Below are 21,062 nucleotides of genomic sequence, written 5' to 3'. Positions count from 1 at the left end.
TGGGTTTCTTTTACGGCCTGCTGCCATTATAGGTTTTCCCTTCTAGTGAAAGAATGATATGGTAGATCTCAAATCAATGAAGGCTACACTCAGAAAGACCTCAAGACTTCTGGAATATGCTGCTCAAACAATTTCACTTTTGTTTCTACTGCCTGTCCCTCCCTTCTCACATTTATCTCCAGACTTCTTCTCCTTGTTCACTTGTACACAAATTTGCAGAGGGACAATAGGGTTGAGGTCTGTTATTTCTCACTTCTATATATTATTTATTTATTTTAAAATATTTTTGCTGTTAACAAGCATTTTATCTCTGGAGACACAAATCCACAGTTTGAGACTGCAAAACTAAGCATCTCTGATAGTATCTTCTAGACTGGAGTGGCCAATCTGTGGCTCCGGAGCCACATGCGGCTCTTCAGAAGTTAATATGCGGCTCCTTGTATAGACACCAACTCCGGGGCTGGAGCTACAGGCGCCAACTTTCCAATATGCTGGGGGGTGTTCACTCCTCAACCCCTGGCTCTGCCACAGGCCCTGCCCCAACTCCACCCCTTGCTCTAATCCTGCCGTGCCCTCGCTCCTCCCCCTGCCCCCTGAACCTCCTGCATGCCATGAAACAACTGATCGGGGTGCGGGGAGAGAGGGGGAATTACTGATCAGTGGGGCTGCTGGTGGGTGGGAGGCACTGGAAGCAGGGTGGGGCAGCTGATGTGGGGCTGCTGATTCGGTCCCTATTCAATGAACTATTGGAACTCATTTACAAAACTTTTCTTAAACATTACATGACTATATTGTCTCATGCTATAGAATTAGAATGTATAATCCCTATTCCATGATGAAATATCTTTAAACTATAATGTATCTTAATTAAAACTATCTTTAGATAGGTTTTTGAGGAAAAAAACATTTTATCAAAAAAATCCGGTTTTTTTTAAGTCACTGATTTTTATCCACCCTGAATGCTATATTCCCTCTGGGTGAACACTTTTCTTAAAACGATCAATCTATACCTGACCTATCAGTCCTCATCCTCAAAGGAAACCTGCACAACACTTTCAAAAGACAAGCCTGGGGGCTTAAACTGATAATTTTGCTGGACACTAAAAATCACAGTCTAAATAACAATCTGTAATCTATTGACCCCCCTTTTTGTCCTATGACTACAGGAGTGTTAACAGGCCACTTCACCTTGAATGGTCCCTTAGATAGAGTATGTGCCAAACTATCTGTTTCATCTTGTATTTAGCTCTGACCCTGGGGCCATGTCTACACTACAAAATTACGTCGATCTAATTTACATTACCATTAAATCACTTATGTATATCCACACTACACTCCTTGGGTCGGCGGTGCACATCCTCACCAGATACTAAACTGGGAGGAGTGGTAGATACGCTGGAGGGGAGGGATAGGATACAGAAGGACCTAGACAAATTGGAGGATTGGGCCAAAAGAAATCTGATGAGGTTCAATAAGGATAAGTGCAGGCTCCTGCACTTAGGACGGAAGAATCCAATGCACCGCTACAGACTAGGGGCCGAATGGCTAGGCAGCTGTTCTGCGGAAAAGGACCTAGGGGTGACAGTGGACGAGAAGCTGGATATGAGTCAGCAGTGTGCCCTTGTTGCCAAGAAGGCCAATGGCATTTTGGGATGTATAAGTAGGGGCATAGCGAGCAGATCGAGGGACGTGATCGTCCCCCTCTATTCGACATTGGTGAGGCCTCATCTGGAGTACTGTGTCCAGTTTTGGGCCCCACACTACAAGAAGGATGTGGATAAATTGGAGAGAGTCCAGCGAAGGGCAACAAAAATGATTAGGGGTCTAGAACACATGACTTATGAGGAGAGGCTGAGGGAGCTGGGATTGTTTAGTCTGCAGAAGAGAAGAATGAGGGGGGATTTGATAGCTGCTTTTAACTACCTGAAAGGGCGTTCCAAAGAGGATGGCTCTAGACTGTTCTCAATGGTAGCAGATGACAGAACGAGGAGTAATGGTCTCAAGTTGCAGTGGGGGATGTTTAGATTGGATATTAGGAAAAACTTTTTCACTATGAGGGTGGTGAAACACTGGAATGCGTTACCTAGGGAGGTGGTAGAATCTCCTTCCTTAGAGGTTTTTAAGGTCAGGCTTGACAAAGCCCTGGCTGGGATGATTTAACTGGGAATTGGTCCTGCTTCGAGCAGGGGGTTGGACTAGATGACCTTCTGGGGTCCCTTCCAACCCTGATATTCTATGATTCTATGATTCTAGGTGCTTGTACCAACTGTACTGTCACTGGAGGGCACTGAGGGACAGCTTCTAAAAGCCAGTAACAGTCAACAAAAACAACAGTGTTTACACGAACAACACAACAAGTTATTTGGATGGATACAGGAGCCTTCTTCTCAACTGTAGTTATGCTATACAGTTCATTCACTATTAACATTAAGGTACCTGACAGCAATCACTGAAAACTGCAATCTTCTGGGGGTTTTAGACTTCCATTTTTATGAATCTGGAGACCCATAGTCCGTGTCAAGGTTCCTTCCCCCTTCTGAACTCTAGGGTACAGATGTGGGGACCTGCATGAAAGACCCCCTAAGCTTATTCTTACCAGCTTAGGTTAAAAACTTCCTCAAGGTACAAACTTTGCCTTGTCCCTGAACCCAATGCTGCCACCACCAAGCATTTTAAACAAAGAACAGCGAAAGAGCCCACTTGGAGATGTCTTCCCCCAAAAGATCCCCCCAAGCCCTACACCCCCTTTCCAGGGGAAGGCTTGATAAAAAATCCTCACCAATTTGTACAGGTGAACACAGACCCAAACCCTTGGATCTTAAGAACAATGAAAAATCAATCAGGTTCTTAAAAGAAGAATTTTAATTAAATAAAAGGTTAAAGAAAAGGTAAAAGAATCACCTCTGTAAAATCCGGATGGTAAATACCTTACAGGGTAATCAGATTCAATACATAGAGAATCCCTCTAGGCAAAACCTTAAGTTACAAAAAGACACAAAAACAGGAATATACATTCCATCCAGCACAGCTTATTTTACCAGCCATTAAACAAAAGGAACTCTAACGCATTTCTAGCTAGATTACTTACTAACTCAACAGGAGTTGTAAGGCTGCATTCCTGATCTGTTCCTGGCAAAAGCATCACACAGACAGACAAACCCTTTGTTCCTCCCCCCCTCCAGATTTGAAAGTATCTTGTCCCCTCATTGGTCATTTTGGGTCAGGTGCCAACGAGGTTATCTTGGCTTCTTAACCCTTTACAGGTGAAAGGGTTTTGCCTCTGGCCAGGAGGGATTTTATAGCACTGTATACAGAAAGGTGGTTACCCTTCCCTTTATATTTATGACAGTCCGCATGGCAAATAATAGGTCTTCAGAATTACATTTGGCCTATTTTGTAGGCCATTGATGGGTTTTTTCTTGGTGAAAAGACATAGTCTGTCTTCCAGGTTCAGGGATTTCAGCATCAAGAGCAAACTCTTGGCTGTTGTTGCAGTTTACAAATAAGACTACATTGTGGAGAGACCACTTAGTGGATAGATTATTGCAGATACCTTGGTTCAGCTCCCACTTGCCTGCTGCCAGAGCACAACTGAGCCAATGGCTTTGAAGTTTATCTTGTCTTGGAATATGCTCCTCAAATAGACAATCCCCAATTTCCCAGTGAGAGGATTCTGAGTAATGCTGTTTATTCCACTCTGGCAATTTGTGTATTTAGAATAATGGAAATTATCCCTCTCTCATAATAGCCATTTTATGGCCCATATTATGCAGGAGATCAGACTAGATTACCCTAGTATCCCCTTCTGGCCTTGAAGTCTAAGAAGCTCCAGTGGGAGTTCCTTTCACCCTTAAGCAACTAGAAAGGGGTTGATCTTCAAATTTATAAAAGACTTCATAGCCAGAGGCAGATTCAGAATGTTATTGTTTGTATCAGAATCCAAAGACAACACTCTAGTAAAAATCTCAACACCTACTCATTCCCATCACCCGGGGGCACTGAAAAATAAAGAGATATTAATCAGGTAATACATTGGGTGTTTTTTATTTTCCTTCTGCTTTGAGTCTTTGGAGTGCATGTGTCACATTGTAAATATTTTTGCAATCATGAGGGCTTAAAAAATAACACAGTTTTAAATAAAAGCTGAGATTTCCACCTCATCACATGCCTCCAGGAGCTAGGGCTTTAAAGAAATGGAGATACAGAATACTGTGAGACTTGAAATACAATCATGAGAGTTCACAGCACTGCACGGGTTGCTTCTGAAAACTGCTGTCCTTCATGTATACTAATATGTAATGGATATTTGGTAAAGTTTTTAAATCATCAATATGATTTCTTTATCAGAGGAGAGAAAGAATAAAAACAATCTCTTTAAATTCTCTAAGGTGCCCTCTTTTATATGACATTTAAAACCTAGCTGCCTGAAGTGGAACCAATCCAGATGGAGAAAAGCAAGTGTTTGATCTATTGTCTACATTTAAGAACTGTTGAGCTGACAAAGTTACCTTATCCTTTGGAAGGCTGCTTATCCCTAGTCACCACTTACCATCACAGAAAGTCTATATACACATACAGAATGCACTGCTACTTCAATGGCAGAACATATCAATCCTTTCCGACAAACTGACATTTTCTACTTCTACAAAAAGAAAAGGAGTACTTGTGGCACCTTAGAGATGAACAAATTCATTTGAGCATAAGCTTTCGTGAGCTACAGCTCACTTCACGGCTGCTACTCTGAAACCTTTCTACTTCTAGTAACTATAAGTTGTAACTAAGTTATATATATTAAAAAAATAAATGGTTATAACCTACGTAGGAAGGATTGAATGGGCCAAAGGAGAGGGGGAGTGGCACTTTATGTTAAAAATGGCATAACCTTGTTTCTGAGTCTCTTGATCATTTGGAAAAAAAATGACACTGAATGCTTATGGATCAATGTCCTAACAGACAAAGCATAAGATTGGGTATTAGTTGGTGTCTGCTACAGACCACCAAATTATACTAAGGAATGGGATGACCAGCTCCTTACACACTATCTGTAATATTTAGGTTAAAAAGACACACGATCATGAGGGGCTTCAATTTGAGTGACATATATTGGAGATCTCATGCTGCCAGTACTAAAACATCCTCAGACTTTCTTAACGTTATAGATGACAATTTCCTTACTCAAAAAGTATTTCAACCAACACAGGGGAATTTTATATTAGACCTAATCTTGACAGTTAAAAAGGAACTGACCACAGAAGTAAAAATTAATGGTAGCTTAGGTACACGTGATACTGACTTGATCGCATTTATAATGTGCCAACAGAATAAAGTCCAAACCAGTAATAGATATACTTGGTGTTTTAAAAGGGCCAGTTTCACAAAGCTGAAAACCATTATGAACCAAATCAGCTGGGAGGAAGAACTTAATCAGAAAAATGTGAGTAACTGGGAATTGCTTAAAAACATGTTACTAGATGCCAAAAAAGCCCCAATCAAGGAAGAGGGAAGTGAAAGCAGCTATAAAAAAATTTATAACAAATGAAAGAAAAGGGAAGCTGATAGTAATGAATATAAGCTAGGAATTGTAGAAAAATGTACATGGGAAGCAAAGGGACACACAGATTTCTCAATGACCTGCAGAGTTAAGAATAAGAGAGAGGATTCTTTTTGTTCCCAATATACTTTTTAAAAATTTTTATTTGTCCATAACTAGATGGACAAGGTATAATTATCAATAATAATGCAGAAAAGGTCAAAGTGTTCAATAAATATTTTGTTCTACTTTTGGGAAAATACATGATATTATTATATTATGATGACAACAACTCTTTATTTGCCTAGAAACTTGGGAGGATGTTAAACAGCAGCTACAAAAGTTAGATATCTTTAAATCAGCAGGTCCAGATAACTTTTTCCAAGAGTTTTTACATTGCTGGCTGGTGTACTCTCTGGGCTTTTAATACTGATTTTCTAATAAGTCTTCGAACACTAGGGAAGTTCCAGAAGACTGGAAGAAAGTTAATGTTGTGTCAATTTTTAAAAAGGGTAAAAGGAATGATCCAGGTAATTATAGACTTGTCAGTCTGAAATTGATCCTGGACAAGATAATGGAGCAGCTGATATCAGACTCAATTAATAGACAATTAAAGGAGGGTAACATAAATAATGCCAATCAATATGGATTTATGGAAAATAAATCCTGTCAATTAACTTTTGTTTTAAATGAGATTAAATGTTTGGTTGATAAAGCTAATAGTGTTGATGAAATATACTTAGACTTCTGTGGGGCATTTGACTTGGTACCGCACAATATTTTGACTAAAAAACCAGAATGATATAAAATTAACATGGCATTAAATGGATTAAAAACTAGCTAACTGATAGGTCTCAAAATGCAACTACAAATGGGGAAATCATCATTTTAAATGAAGACTGGATGTTTTTGTAAGAGACATGCTCTATAAATTATTTTGGGGAAGTACTATGGCCTGTATTATACAGGAGGTCAGACCAGATTATCACAATGGTTCCTTCTGGTCTTGAAACCTACAAATCTATGGGTTTTTATTTTGCTCTGAAATCCCTCCACTGTGAGACAGTTAGTTGAAAACTCAAATTTTATTTATAAAAGCATCTACTTGATTTGATTTAAGGAGAAAAGCCTCTGATTCTTAAAAGAAATGTAATGCAATCAGATTCGATAACTGACCCGGACCCTAATTTTTTCCAAGGTGAAGGGCTGGTAAAAAGAAGAAAGCCTCACTGCATAGAAGTTGTTGTAAGCATTTGACAGTTATGTCAAATTCTGACTGAAACACCACATCCAAAGGATTTGAACATTATTTCTTTGACATATAAGACAAATACACTAGATTTTAAGTACATAATCCTGGTTGGTTTCAGAGGAACAGCCGTGTTAGTCTGTATTCGCAAAAAGAAAAGGAGTACTTGTGGCACCTTAGAGACTAACCAATTTATTTGAGCATGAGCTTTCGTGAGCTACAGCTCACTTCATCTGATGAAGTGAGCTGTAGCTCACGAAAGCTCATGCTCAAATAAATTGGTTAGTCTCTAAGGTGCCACAAGTACTCCTTTTCTTTTTGCATAATCCTGGTTAATATTAATGGAAATTCACAGGTGCCACTGACAGCAATGATATTGGTTCACATATGCAGTAGAAATATCACAGGAAAAGATTAAATAGAATATAAAAGATAGAGTTCAAAACAATATAGGTTCTCTAGTTCACACCAGAAGCTACGTGCAGAGCTTCACAACTTTACACTCACTAGCCAGATGGCTAATTCAATAGCTGGGATATACTGCCATTATTTCTACTTCCCTCTAACCCATGCTGCAAAGCTTGACTTTTCTCCTGTTAGCTCTTTTCTCTAATTTCCCCTATAACAGCATCTCCCTCATCAGCCTCGGTTATGAAACCCCTATCCCAACAGGGACAGAAGCTGCTGCTAAAACAGAGTCTGAGACTTCTCTCTCCTTTGCACCTCTGTGCTGTTCAGCCAGGGTGCATATTACTTTTGCTCCTGCTATCAACTGATAGATTAAAGGCCAGGGAGTTGGTGAAAGGAGAAACAGTGTTGTGAGGCAGCCACATAGGACACTGATCTATTCTTTGAGAAAAATAAGAGTTTTCATGTATTTAACTATAAAGCAGGGTCCCTTAAGACAGAGTGTTCATCCACATCAAGGTATGCAATATTCTAGCTCCAAATGTCCATCAGCAGCACTCAGTCTGCAGTCCTGACAATGAAAGACAAGTTAAGGAAAACTGACAAAAATGATAGTAAAGTCTGAAGGACAGAATGGCAGAGTTGGGAAGACTGCCATACTCCTGTCACCATTACAAAAGCACTCGCTAGTACCTGTTCAAACTGCACCCCGGAAAGTAGTCAGTGACTCTCATTTAAGCGGTGTGTCCAGGCTGAAGGAGGAAGACAGGCAGCATACCACAAATCAGGGATATGGTAAGGGAGAAAATGGCTGTTTGCCTCTCTTCAAACAGCTGCCCATTCTGAGTGGCTCTTCTCTTGGAGAGAACAAAGGTTGCACTAATGGCACCAGTGGCTCCTTCCCATAACTTCCCCAGCATGGATGGCTCTGGAAAGTATTAAAAGTATTCTGCAGCACAATGGGACCAAATTCCGTAGCAAGTACCCTACATTCCATAGCAACAAACTATCACATGGCAATGTTGTTTTATTGTAGCTCCATGAAACTGTCATGCTGATCTCTACCAACCCATAACAAAACACTATGGATCTCTGTTGTAGGAGAGAAAGCACAGGCATTCTGATATGATGTTCAGCTCCAAAAGATCTTCCTCCAAGCAAGAAATCATGACTCTGGGACTGGAGGGAAACTTTTAAGAGTAGTAGTTTTTGAAATGCCTTCTAGAAGGCTATGCTGGCCCAGCTTTTAGCATGGCAGAAAAGTGAAACTCTGTTTTAAAAGTATTTTCTTCAAGAAGTGAGACAGGGTCTTAAAATGATAATCTCTTTTTCTCTTGCAAAGGAGGAAATATTAGCCATAATTTTACAGCCAGTTCATCAGATCAGAGAAAAAACCATGGAGTCTGTTGGGCCACTAAAATGCATGTTATATTTTTAACTAATAGTCTAAAGAAGTTTTGGGTAGCACCATGGACGTTGGCTAATATGAAGGAATACTTGTATAGCATTCTCAAAGCAACCCTGACTCCAGATCTGCTGGAAGAACGGAACTCTCAGTTCTGAATATTAGCATCCCATTCAACAAGGGCTCTGGTTACTTACAAGGAATGAACCAAAGATTAATTTAGGAAGTCAACATCTTTTCCAAAGCATAGTCAATATTTCTGTTGTGATGACTATTCAAATGAGTACACTGTGTGAAGATTTAAAAGGCCAACTTTCTACAAAAAAAATCTTTCCCCCATCCCTTTTTAAAAAAAATAAAAGTATCATTTTAAATAGCTATTTTGATTTCTCCCTGGGTTACATGAAAATAAAAATAAGTCACTGCTTGAAACAAGAGCCTTGCTCATTTGCTAGCCCTGAGATTAAAGGAAGTAAAATATAAATTGGAGTTTTGAATATTTATAATTAAGCCACAGAATTCAGTTTCAATTTTTTAATTTTAAAACGTTTATTTTTCTTATTTTAAGTTAGAGCTTTTATAAAATGCCAACACTTTTTATTGGTCAAGCTTTCATCAAGTTTATGGTCGAAAGATCTTGTGATCCAGTTTCAAGTGACACAATCCATCTAGGCAGATACATATTTTGGAAATCTTAAAGGAAAATGCTGACTTTCAATTGCCTAATTACAGATTTGTTTGAGTCTGCTGGATTTTTCCAGAATACATCCACCCAGTTAGGGGGAAAATATTTTGATTTTAATAAGAGATGGTGGCTTATTCAAGTACTCCAGAGAAGTACCTGTGAATCCTTAAAACTGATAGCAGAAGGTAATTCAATGTCACTGTCCAAAATATCACAGCTCCAGAAGCCATGTGACATCAAGAAAGGCCTATGATTCCTTGCAATGGGCCATCAACAGGATAATGGAACCCAACACCAAAAAATAAGACCTGTCCAAAAGTGAGTCTGCTGCACAAAGAGGCTGCAAGAACACCTGAGAGAGTTAGCTAATGAAGAAAATTGGCCCCTCTAATCTGGTCAATGGGACCAAATGAGGTAGCTAGGAACAACACAGACACACTTTGGGTTGCAATTCAGACCAGAAAGAGATTGTGCAACCACTTGCCTTGCAATTCTGTGCGTCTTACAATGCTTTGCTGCTATAGCTCCCAGCCTGGCATGCTCACAGCCAGCCTATAATCATGCACGTCACACACTAAGTGTCTGGGTGATAGACGGCCCTGGTTCAGCAGCTCTGATCTCAGCAGCCTGCTTACAGCCCCACTGTCCTACTCTCGCTTCTACCAGTCTTCACTACAACTAGCAAGGTGACCCCAACATACTTCTAGTCCCAAATGTATTTGAAAGAATGTGCCCGAAGTATCCAGACTTCACCTGGATCACTCAGAGAAATAATAAGGTCAGTTGTTTCTTTAAAGAAAGGAAAGCACATTACAGCTTATTAACTTAACAGGGGTAAACATACCCTTCCCTTCAAACACAGCACTAAGTAGGTCTATAGTAAAAATAAAACAAATTTAAGAACAGGATATAGGTTAAGTAAATGGAATAAAGTTAGAAAGGGTTATAAGCAAATGAAAGTGAAAATGCATCTAAACGTCTAAAACTTAATCTTAACCATGGTACTGGCTTTGTTGCAAACGATTTCTCTTAATCACTCAATCACTCTTCCCAACCATAGCTGACTTTCTCTCAGTCAGGACCTTCCACAGGAGTACAAGATGCTAGCTTCCCTTGTCTTCCAAGGTGAAAGATCAATGCTTAAGCAGGTTTCTCACCTATACTAAGTTCATAGAGACTTCAGTCCCTCCTTGGTTAACGTACACATCTTTTTCAGCTTGCAAGAGCTCTGACTCCTTGTGTACATCTAGTGAAGGATGACAAAAATATATGCAAAGACAAATCTATCTTCCAAAGTTCAATTAACTTGTTAGAATGACCTTCTTCCATTTTTCCCTTCCTGTAGGCTTCCCACCCCCCTCTACGTAAATAGGGCTACTATTGTTTTGATTCCACCATGCTTAATTTACATAGGAGACTGGTAAATTGCTGTGATATTCCTTTCTGTCTGGGAGAGATTTGTTTTTCTCTTTGTTTGAGGACAAATTGAAAAGCCTAATATCAGTGAGTATCCATAATTCTTTATATAGTGTTAAAACATACATTTTACAGGTTTAATCACCGGTGTGTCACAGGCTTTCATAAAACACCTCACTTGATAAACTTTTATAATTACAGTAATATTGTATACAATCAATTCATTCAATTGCTTATCACTTGAGGTTCATACCCTCGGTCTTTATAGCCCAAATAAGGGAACAGGTGTTACAGGAAGATGTCCAAGACTCCAGAAACTTTCATTATATTCCCCCTTGTTGTCACTTACTCATTTCTCACTTTAGGTTGACTTTTCCAGGCTTGTTTAGAGCCCAACAGTGATCCCTCTTTGCCTCAGATTAAGCAAAATCAATACAGTTGCTTTTGAGTTAAGAAGGCAGAACACACATACACTCTTTTTTGCCTAGAACCCTGACCAGGGGTATTCTATCTTCTTCCCAAGATCCATAAACCTGGGAATCCTGGACACCCCATCATCTCAGGCATTGGCACCCTGACAGCAGGATTGTCTGGCTATGTGGACTCTCTCCTCAGGCCCTACGCTACCAGCACTCCCAGCTGTCTTCAAGACACCAATGACTTCCTGAGGAAACTACAATCCATCGCTGACCTTCCAGAAAACACCCTCCTCGCCACTATGGATGTAGAAGCCCTCTACACCAACATTCCACACAAAGATGGACAACAAGCTATCAGGAACAGTATCCCCAATAATGTCACAGCAAACCTGGTGGTTGACCTTTGTGACTTAGTCCTCACCCACAACTATTTCACATTTGGGGACAATATATACCTTCAAGTCAGCGGTACTGCTATGCGTACCCGCATGGCCCCACAGTATGCTAACATTTTTATGTCTGACTTAGAACAATGCTTCCTTAGCTCTCGTCCCCTAACACCCCTACTCTACTTGCGCTGCATTGATGACATCATCATCATCTGGACCCATGGGAAAGAAGCCCTTGAGGAATTCCACCATGATTTCAACAATTTCCATCCCACCATCAACCTCAGCCTAGACCAATCCACACATGCAGTCCATTTCCTGGACACTACTGTGCTAATAAGTGATAGTCACATAAACACCACCCTACACCAGAAACTACTGACTGCTATACTTACCTACATGCCTCCAGCTTCCATCCAGGATACACCACAGGAACCACTGTCTACAGCAAAGCTCTAAGATACAGCAGCATTTGCTCCAATCCCTCAGACAAAGACAAACACCTAGAAGATCTCTATCAAGCATTCTTAAAACTACAATACCCACCTGCTGAAAAAACAGATTGACAGAGCCAGAAGAGTACCCAGAAGTCACCTACTACAGGACAGGCCCAACAAAGAAAATAACAGAACGCCACTAGCTGTCACCTTCAGCCCCCAACTAAAACCTCTCCAGCGCATCATCAAAGATTTACAACCTATCCTAAAAAATGATCCCTCACTCTCACAGATCTTGGGAGACAGATCAGTCCTCACTTACAGACAGCCCCCCAACCTGAAGCAAATACTCACCAGCCACCACACAACAAAAACACTAATCCAGAAACCTATCCTTGCAACAGCCCGATGCCAACTCTGTCCACATATTTATTCAAGTGACACCATCATAGGACCTAATCAAATTAGCCATGCCATCAGGGGTTCATTCACCTGCACATCTACCAATGTGATATATGCCATCATGTGCCAGCAATGCCCCTCTGCCAGATACCCTGGCCAAACCGGACAGTCTCTACACAAAAGAATAAATGGACACAAATCTGACATCAGGAATCATAACATTCAAAAGTTGGTAGGAGATCACTTCAACCACTCTGGCCACTCAGTAAAGACTTAAGGGTGGCAATTCTGCAACAGAAAAGCTTCAAAAACAGACTCCAATGAGAAACTGCTGAGCTTGAATTAATATGCAAACCAGACACCATTAACTTGGGTTTGAATAGGGACTGGGAGAGGCTGGGTCATTACACATATTGAATCTATTTCCTTAAGTATCTTCATATCTTCTTGTCAACTGTCTAAATGGGCCATCTTGATTATCACTACAAAAGATTTTTTCTCCTGCTGATAATAGCTCATCTTAACTAATTAGCCTCTCACAGTTTGTATGGTAACTTCCAACTTATCTGTATGTATATATATCTTAGTATATGTTCCATTCTATGCATCCGATGAAGTGGGCTGTAGCCCACGAAAGCTTATGCTCTAATAAATTTGTTAGCCTCTAAGGTGCCACAAGTACTCCTGTTCTTTTTGCGGATACAGACTAACACAGCTGCTACTCTGAACCTTTTTTTTCCCAAAGATCACCATGACTACGTACAATGCTCAAAAGAGAAAGTATTAAAACCATCAAACTTCATGTGCTGTTAGTCCACAGTGAGGAAGAATCAGTTTATAAATGGGATAGAATGACAATTCAGGAAAATGATTAAAAATTCACTTTCACATTAGAGTAAGAAAAGGTTTTAGTTACATTATTGCCACATTGTGGAACTTCATAGTTCTGCAGCTGGGATTTTCCTGCATCTACAGTCAATTTAAAGCAAAGTTAAACAGTTACCCAAAAAACATCAACAAACTAACAAACAAACATGGTACCCCTGCTATACAATTTTTATATATAAACTTAAAATACAAAAAGCTTAATTTAATACAACATTACAGTTGTTAATATGAAGTTAAACTTATCAGAAGATTCACTTAAGGTTCTCAACACAAAAACCATATATAATATTACCGATTACAATATAGGCTCTTCTTAGAGGTTAAAATGTGTATTTTACACAGTATACACATTGTGGTAACAATGCTGCTGCAGGTACCTAAACTGAATTTTCCCCTGGGTTTTTCAATTAATTAGTAGTAAATTTACATCCTTATTACATATATTATCATAGGTTTTTGCATTTAATACATGTATCTCTGGGAGAAACATTCACCAAATTTAATTGCTTTTCTTATAAAACTGCATTCCTTATGTGTCTATACATTAATACGTTCTATGATGCTTGTTATAAGCAAATAAAATTTGTTTTTACCACATGTATAAATCTAGCTGTAATAAAACTACTACACAGCTGCATAATAAGATAAATTAATTGAGAATTCTTTGTCATGTTACTGGTCCTCTAAACCACTCAAAAATTGCTCTAAATCACATGGGTGCCAGGTTTATAAAATTTTTGGTGGTGCCCAGAACGGGTCCAAGCAGAGCCATCCCGTCCACAGGATGGACCGGGGCAACTGCCCTGTGCCCAGCGCTTTGGGGGGCCCCCACACTTCAGGGGGACGCAGGGTCCAGGGCAGCCTGGGGGGTTAGTGGGGGGCCTGGCACCAGCAAGCGACTCAGTTGCCCTGGTCCGCCCTATGGACGGGATGGCTCTGAAAACATCAGCCCAAACATTGGTGGAACCAGGCCCATGTTCCTGAATATTGGTGGAGCAGGGGCACCACAGGTCCATATAACTCACCACCTATGCTAAATCATTAACATTTTAACTTTATAATTGAGCAGAAGTGAACTGTCACTTCAGAAGGTGCAGTTTTCCCACATCCTAGAGATACCAATTTTCATGATAAAATATCAAGTGTTGATAAAAAGTATTTAAAATATACTAAGTTTACAAGAAACAAGACATGTTTGTAAAAATATAATGAATGTTGACTATAACAAGTATGTGTTACTCAATGTGCATTATTATGGCATCTGACCAAAACTGCATCTATTATTAACAGTGTACAATAAGCTATATCAAACACCCAGGAAAATAATGTTAGCAGAAAGTATAATGTATTTTTACTGACATTTTCAGGAATATTACACAAGATGTGAATTTTTTACAAATTTTGAAATGGAGGAAATGGTCACCTGAGTATATATAGTCCCTTCATATTATACATAACACCATACTACTTAGTTTCACCATTAAAAGGTTGGGGGTTTTTTCGTTCATTTTGGTTTCTTTAGTAGCTCTGGGTTACTAGTGTTAAGTGCTGCCAGAATCCAAAAATGCTCATCAGCTTTCAATGTCATAGCCAGGGCTTAGTACAATACCAGGTTTTAACATTTATCTATATGTTACATCTTGTGTCTCTTTTCCTGGAAGGATATCAGGACTCAGAGCAGGTGCATCGCTGGCGCCCCCTAATGACATACCATCATAATCCTTCCCTTTCTCTAAACTCAACCATATAAACAAGAACACCACAGAGCACAGATTAAAATAGAGAGAAAAAGGAATAGCAGATAAATAGATTAAGGTTGAGAGACTCGTTTACTGATTATTTCCGCAAACAGAACCTATAAGTAAACCCTGGAAGCCTACTCCTCTCCTTCCACTCCCTTACCGCCTAAAAAAACCACAAAACCCCACAAAACCAAAAATGCACAGTTCAATTGGACTTCCAATTCATATAAACACTGGACTCCAGGCTCGAAAATCCGAAAGAACTAAAGTCCCAAACAGATGTTTCACCTCACACACAGACCTCATGATATTAATCTTATTTTTAGCGGGCAGCCCTTCAACGCACATGGGAGATGGGGCCGGCCCCATAACATGGCCCCCTTCGTTCCCTACTGTACCCGCAAGGCGATGGGGGCTGGGGGATGCCTAGGCCTGTGGTGCAGTTGGGAACAGTGGGATGCGAACATTGCTGCACACGTTACTGTTTTCAAAAGGCGGAGAGACGGCCGCTGCCATGCAGCAGCAACAGCCCCACCCCCGCATCCCTCCACCTGCGGCCCACCACGACCCTTCCCGCTACAGCAACTTTGGGTTCAATGTGCAACGCCCGCCCGCAGCACAATAGCTGGGGCTGCTCAGAAGAGGGGCAGCCTCATCACCACCCTCGGACCGTAAGAGGTCAGCTCGGGATACAGACCCACACCCAGTGCGGAGCTCCCCAGCCCACTGAGGCAGTAAAGGGGGGCCGCCGTGCTGCCAGTGGCTGGGGGAGCAGGGGAAGGGAAGAGGGGGCTCGGCACCTACCCACGCCGTATTTCTCCTCCTCGGTCGGGGTCCACATGCTGGTGCCGGCGGCGGCCGCGGTTCCCCCCTCACGGAGCGCAGCAGCCGAGCCCTGCTCATGGAGCGGAGGCGGTTTCCCCAGCTGACAGCGGAGCCGCCGCTCCGCACAGTCCCCCGGGCACAGCAGCGTCTCCTCCTCGCTCTCACTCAGGCCAGGCGCAGGTGCTGGGAGGCGGGGGGGTTGCGCAACTCCCCAGGGAGCCGCCGCGCCAGGTGCCGGATCCCTCCGGGCTCGGCAGCACCCAGCACGGAGCTGCGAACGGCCCGCGGTGATGAGAATGGTACCGGCGGCTCTCGGCTTCTCACAGTCCAGCCCCCGGCTGTAGGGGTCCCCACTTCCCTCCCTCAGGTCACTATCATGAGCTCCAGCCTCCTCACTGTCGCCGTCGTCGCCGAAGGACTGGCGCCGCCGCCGCCCGCCGCCCCCTCCACATCGCGCGCAGACGTAGACACCTCCCCTGCCTTCCAGCGCTCCCGGGGCCGCACGGTACCCGCAGAGGGGAACGAAAAGGGCGGGAAATGGGGGCACACGCGCGAGGTGTTAGTGGTCCTGCGCCACAGCAGATTCTGAGGGGAAATAAGGAAAAATGCCTCCAGGAGCTGGGGTTGCATGGAGAAAAGACACACTCCGAATATCACACCTCTTCTGCTAAAACAAATGGCAAGATCTGGCAACAGCGAAAACTGCAGGTTTGGAGGTGCCAAATGTTACCCCTACCAGCAGCCGCCTTTGTGGACAGCCACCAAACAACTAGAGCTGTGAGTTTTTATTTTTCCTTCTACCTCTTTTGAATCAGGGCTCTGCTAGCTAGTGGGGAGCACGGATATGTCCAGAGAAGTCTAAGTTATGTAATTTGAATGTGTGAACTTTAACATTTTGTTTGTAAACAAAGCTATTGTTTAATCCAGAACAGTGTGCGTGTGTGTGTCACTATTACACTGCTGTTGTTTGATAATAAGTATTGTGCTTGTCCATGCTGAGTAGTTAACCTGATCTCTTCCGCCAGTACTACCCAGGAGAAGCGGTATACAAGTGTGTACCTCAACTAACAGTGAAGTGATAAACCAACCCTTGCTCTAACCTTCAGTTTATGACACTTTAATAGGCACATACACTGTATGGCCTTTATTAACTCACATTTATATTGCTGATTTCTTCTTAAGCCATCTCAAAGTGCTTCCCTAACTAAATCCATAATAAAAGCTCCCTCAGATTGCAGGTATCTGGCAAATGAACAGCAGACAGGACACACAGCGAAGGGAATTTTGGCCACACACACAAGGACAAATGCTTTCTTGAAAGAATAAGAGGGTTATTTAGAATCTTAGATTTTTGTTTATATCTCATCTGAAAAACTTCACAGTAAACTTCATCATATTCAATGTATCTATTTTAGAAGAATAAACCAAGATGACTACTAGGATTCGAAGTTGTTGTTCCCAGGAGTGTAGGAATTTCAGTCTCCTAAGGCCATATGCTATAGAATGTTTGTGTGATACAGTGAGTACCATATGAATATTCGTGGTCTAGGAAAGGCATACTCTTTGAGCATGCAGGCATCATAGGAGTTAAGTTCAAATTCGTATTCAGTATTTCAGTCCTGGTACAAATGCCTAATACAGATTATATGAGGGAAAAAACTAACAATTTGGATTATTATTCTCCTGATATGAACTTTAACATTGATATTCCACCCTATTCAGTGGCTTTACAAATTGAAATAGTATTTCCGTTTTGCACACCTATTCTCAATAAGAGACCTTTCAGGATGGAACTTCAAAGATTTTTAGCCCAAGGGCTAGTGGAAAGTTTTCCAAGTACAGTAAAACCTGCCAAGAGCTACCACGCATGGGAGTTAGCAAAAGTGGTCTCTTGTAAGAGGTGGTCTCTCTTCAAAGGTTTGCAGACCAGAGAGCAGCTGTGTTCTGTGGCCTCTGCAACTAGTTGGCCGTGACAGGGACCTCTCTTCAGAGGTAGGCTCTAAGGCAGATTTTACTGTAATTTTTGCATTGTTTGATGAGTATTTAGTGAAAATCATTATTTCTCCAGTCTGTTTTTCTTTAAAAAAATAAACATAGTGTTGCACCATTAAGCCTGAGATTGTAGTTGCATTAAAATTGGAAATTTACCTATGCATTACAATAGGGGCTTTCACAATATATTCATCTAACACTAGCTAATGTGACACTCTTCTGAAAGTTATGTAATACTATAATGTGGAGATTGTGAACAGTTTGAGAAGTTTCTAACTAGAAGTAACGGGTGTTTATGCAGATCATTGGAAAAGCAATTATCTATCATTTGTATTGTGTTAGACTTCATCTATGACTTCTACTTTACCTCTGATGTCAAGAGATCAGATACGAATTCTTCACAGAGCCTTAGAAATTGAAGGATGTGTCATTCTAGATGTTTCCTAGGATTTCAGTAAGTTTGGTATTGGATTTATCACTTCAGTGTCCTGATAATTTAGCTATTTTTTTCAATACATACTGTCCCTAATATAATTGAAGAGAACTGCTCTTTTTGTACAGCTCTTCCAGAAAATCTATCAATAAGATGTGATATATATACAACTTTATGGTTACATAGTACTTTTGTAATATAACATTCTGTTTTACTAAATATGTGTTCTGCAATTATGTAATGAAATAATAAAGGTTGCTGAATTGAGCTACTGAGCTGAGGTTGCCATGGAAACATTTATTATGAATTTTCTGACTTTTGTGCAATTAAATTTTTAACATTGATGATGTACTGACAGCATTTTATAAGAGTACAAATACAAAGGCCAATAGGCAGGAAAGTGCTCTTACATTCTTGATTTAGAAAACTAGTTATTTTATCAAACCTTACTCTACACATAAATATAAGCATGCATATTTTGCATTAGTTTTGTTACTTATCTTCCTAAGAACTCTCATAGCGTACAAGAGTAGCTTTTAGTCATAACAAAAATTGAGAAATCATGAGATTTCTGTTGTTACAGATAGGATGCTACTAGCTTTTAGGATTTTTCTGTTCACTTTAACATTCATAATATAATACTTAATCTCTTATTTTTATCTGTACCAGCTGAATTTTAAATATTAGACATTTTACTGATCCTAAACTTTTTAAATACAGGAGACAGTCCCTCTGCTATGGCCATCTCTCTATTCTCTGCTCTCGGGGATTCTTCCTAGCCCTCTCCTAGTTGCCCTGTTCTTTACAGAGGTGACAAATGCTTCTCCTCACAGCCCCAGTGCTGCTCCTCTTTGAGGGAGAATTCAGCAGGATGATGATGCTATATGCAGGACGCTTCTGAGCACCCTCACCCTCTGAAGACAAAACAGATTGAGGGTGTATAACACCACACAAGATTAGATGAAAACAAACTCTAAAGAGATGGTGGGGCTAGTAATTAGGAGTGGGGACAGACAAAGCCTTCAGAGGACCAAAATATTTTGTTTTAAAGACAGATTGGTCATTTGTATATCTTGACCATTATATAAAAAGGTGGCATCAGCAGTTCCAGTGATTCTTTAAGTACTGAAACATTTTAAGATTTATTTGCAATATTCTACAGATTAGATATTTAATCCCCAATTATCTCCTCAGATACAGTTATCTTGTTAGTTAGTACATTTGTACTTCCCAAAGAGTGACATGAGGGGCAGATATCCTGATTAAGAAATCACTATCCTCTATAGCACAGTAGATGGAATGCAATTTTACATAATTTAAAGCTATCAGATTTATTTACACCTGTTTCATTGATATGCATTCACAAACTGAATGAGTCCTCTACCAGCCCAACACAAATCCTGATTTCTTTAACAAACATTTTTACCCAGAGAATAATGCTAAATAAATATCTTGTCCAGTGAAGGAGCTACAGGAGCTAGTTCTCCGGGGAGGAAGAAGGAGCTCAGGGTCAGCCATATGCAGCAAAGGAAGCCCAGAGCAACATATAGTAACCTTGCAAATAGAGCCAACTTTAGCACTGTTGGGCAGGCATTCAGAATAAAGTTGTGCCTCCTCTCCTCCCTCCAAATGTAACTGACAGTTTACCATGATGGTCACACCACTGTGCATAGGTATAGCACAATGATTCTTTGTGATACACCCCAAATGTAAGATTTATTTTATATAAGGATTGTGTGCGTTTCCAATCTCCTGTTGCAGAATTGGAGCCCAGCTACTTGTTCATTCCATCTCTACTGTCAATGTAGATCTTTACATTTTAGAGAGTCTTGGCAAGAAAAGATTCTGGAAATAGTTATTTTAGAAATCAAAATGAAAGATAAGATTTTCCTTAAATATCTAGGGCCCTAAACCTAAAGGTTTGAGGGTGGGCTTCGTGGGTTCCAGAGCCTGGCTGTACTGGCAGATCATCAGCCTTATCTCCCTTCACAGTGCCCCTTTGAGCTATCATGGTCTAGGAAGCAGCATTGCAAGTCTCTTTCCCCAGACCTCTGTCTCACAGACTAAAGAGGGAATGCCAAATTCCCCACACTGATGCCTATTTACACTGGAAAAACACGTTAGAAAAAAAAATGTTTAACTAACAGAATGTTAAACATGACAATGGTAGACAGATATAGTTGTGTTTAAAATGTTTATTGGTCATGTTTAACCTAGGAACTTAACTATTTTAAACACAACTGTCCCTGTCTATACATAGTGTCAAATCATGTTTAATGTTGTTTTAGTTAAAATGCATTAGTTAGCACATTTTACAGCATAATGCTTTTTCATAGTATACACATAATCTGGGAGATAGGAGGCTGGGAAATGAAAGTCTTGCAAAAATGTCCTCCTGTACATAGATCAAAGAGCCAGGAGGAGGACAGAGCTGAATGGTCACTTCAGATACTCTACAAAGGACATGTGGGGAATCAAACAGTCAAGGCAGCTGGCACTGAGCTATTCTTGCACAATCCCAGTCAGCTGTCTCCTGACCCTCTCAGTCCTCAGGTATCTTGGGATGCTTATCACTATTGCCCCTTCCACTTCGACATGCCTGGGAAGGACACATACACTTTCGTCTTTCTCCTCTGTCCCTTCAGTCCTTAGGGTTGGTGGTGATACTAAATGAAGGCATCCGTGATTAAAGTCTGTGTTCAAGACAGGCTGCTACTGGCCTACCCCTGCTAACATAGTAAACAAGGGGTTGATTTTGTTTCTCCCCTATAAGTCAGATCCCAGAATAGGATAAGCTAGTTGTCCGTGCTTCAGTTTCCCACACTCTGCATCTCTGTTTCCC

At 40.8% G+C, this 21,062-nt stretch overlaps 1 protein-coding gene across 9 annotated transcripts in view; it reads right to left on the bottom strand.

Moving 5' to 3' along the window:
- The window catches only part of DOCK3 (dedicator of cytokinesis 3), a 609,762-nt gene extending 593,868 nt beyond the window's left edge, over positions 1-15,894 (bottom strand). For all 9 annotated transcript variants that reach the window (XM_048858121.2, XM_048858128.2, XM_048858122.2 and 6 more), the window contains exon 1: positions 15,775-15,894. In XM_048858121.2, the coding sequence (XP_048714078.1) occupies positions 15,775-15,811 (37 nt within the window). In that variant the 5' untranslated portion in view covers positions 15,812-15,894. The remainder of the gene's footprint in view (positions 1-15,774) is intronic.
- Between the last annotated feature and the right edge of the window lie 5,168 nt (positions 15,895-21,062).

Source organism: Caretta caretta, chromosome 7 (assembly GCF_965140235.1).
Source record: "Caretta caretta isolate rCarCar2 chromosome 7, rCarCar1.hap1, whole genome shotgun sequence".
In the NCBI taxonomy this organism is placed as follows: Eukaryota; Metazoa; Chordata; order Testudines; family Cheloniidae; genus Caretta; species Caretta caretta.
The sequence above is the reverse complement of the archived record's forward strand: the minus strand, read 5'-3'. Positions and strand labels throughout refer to the sequence as shown.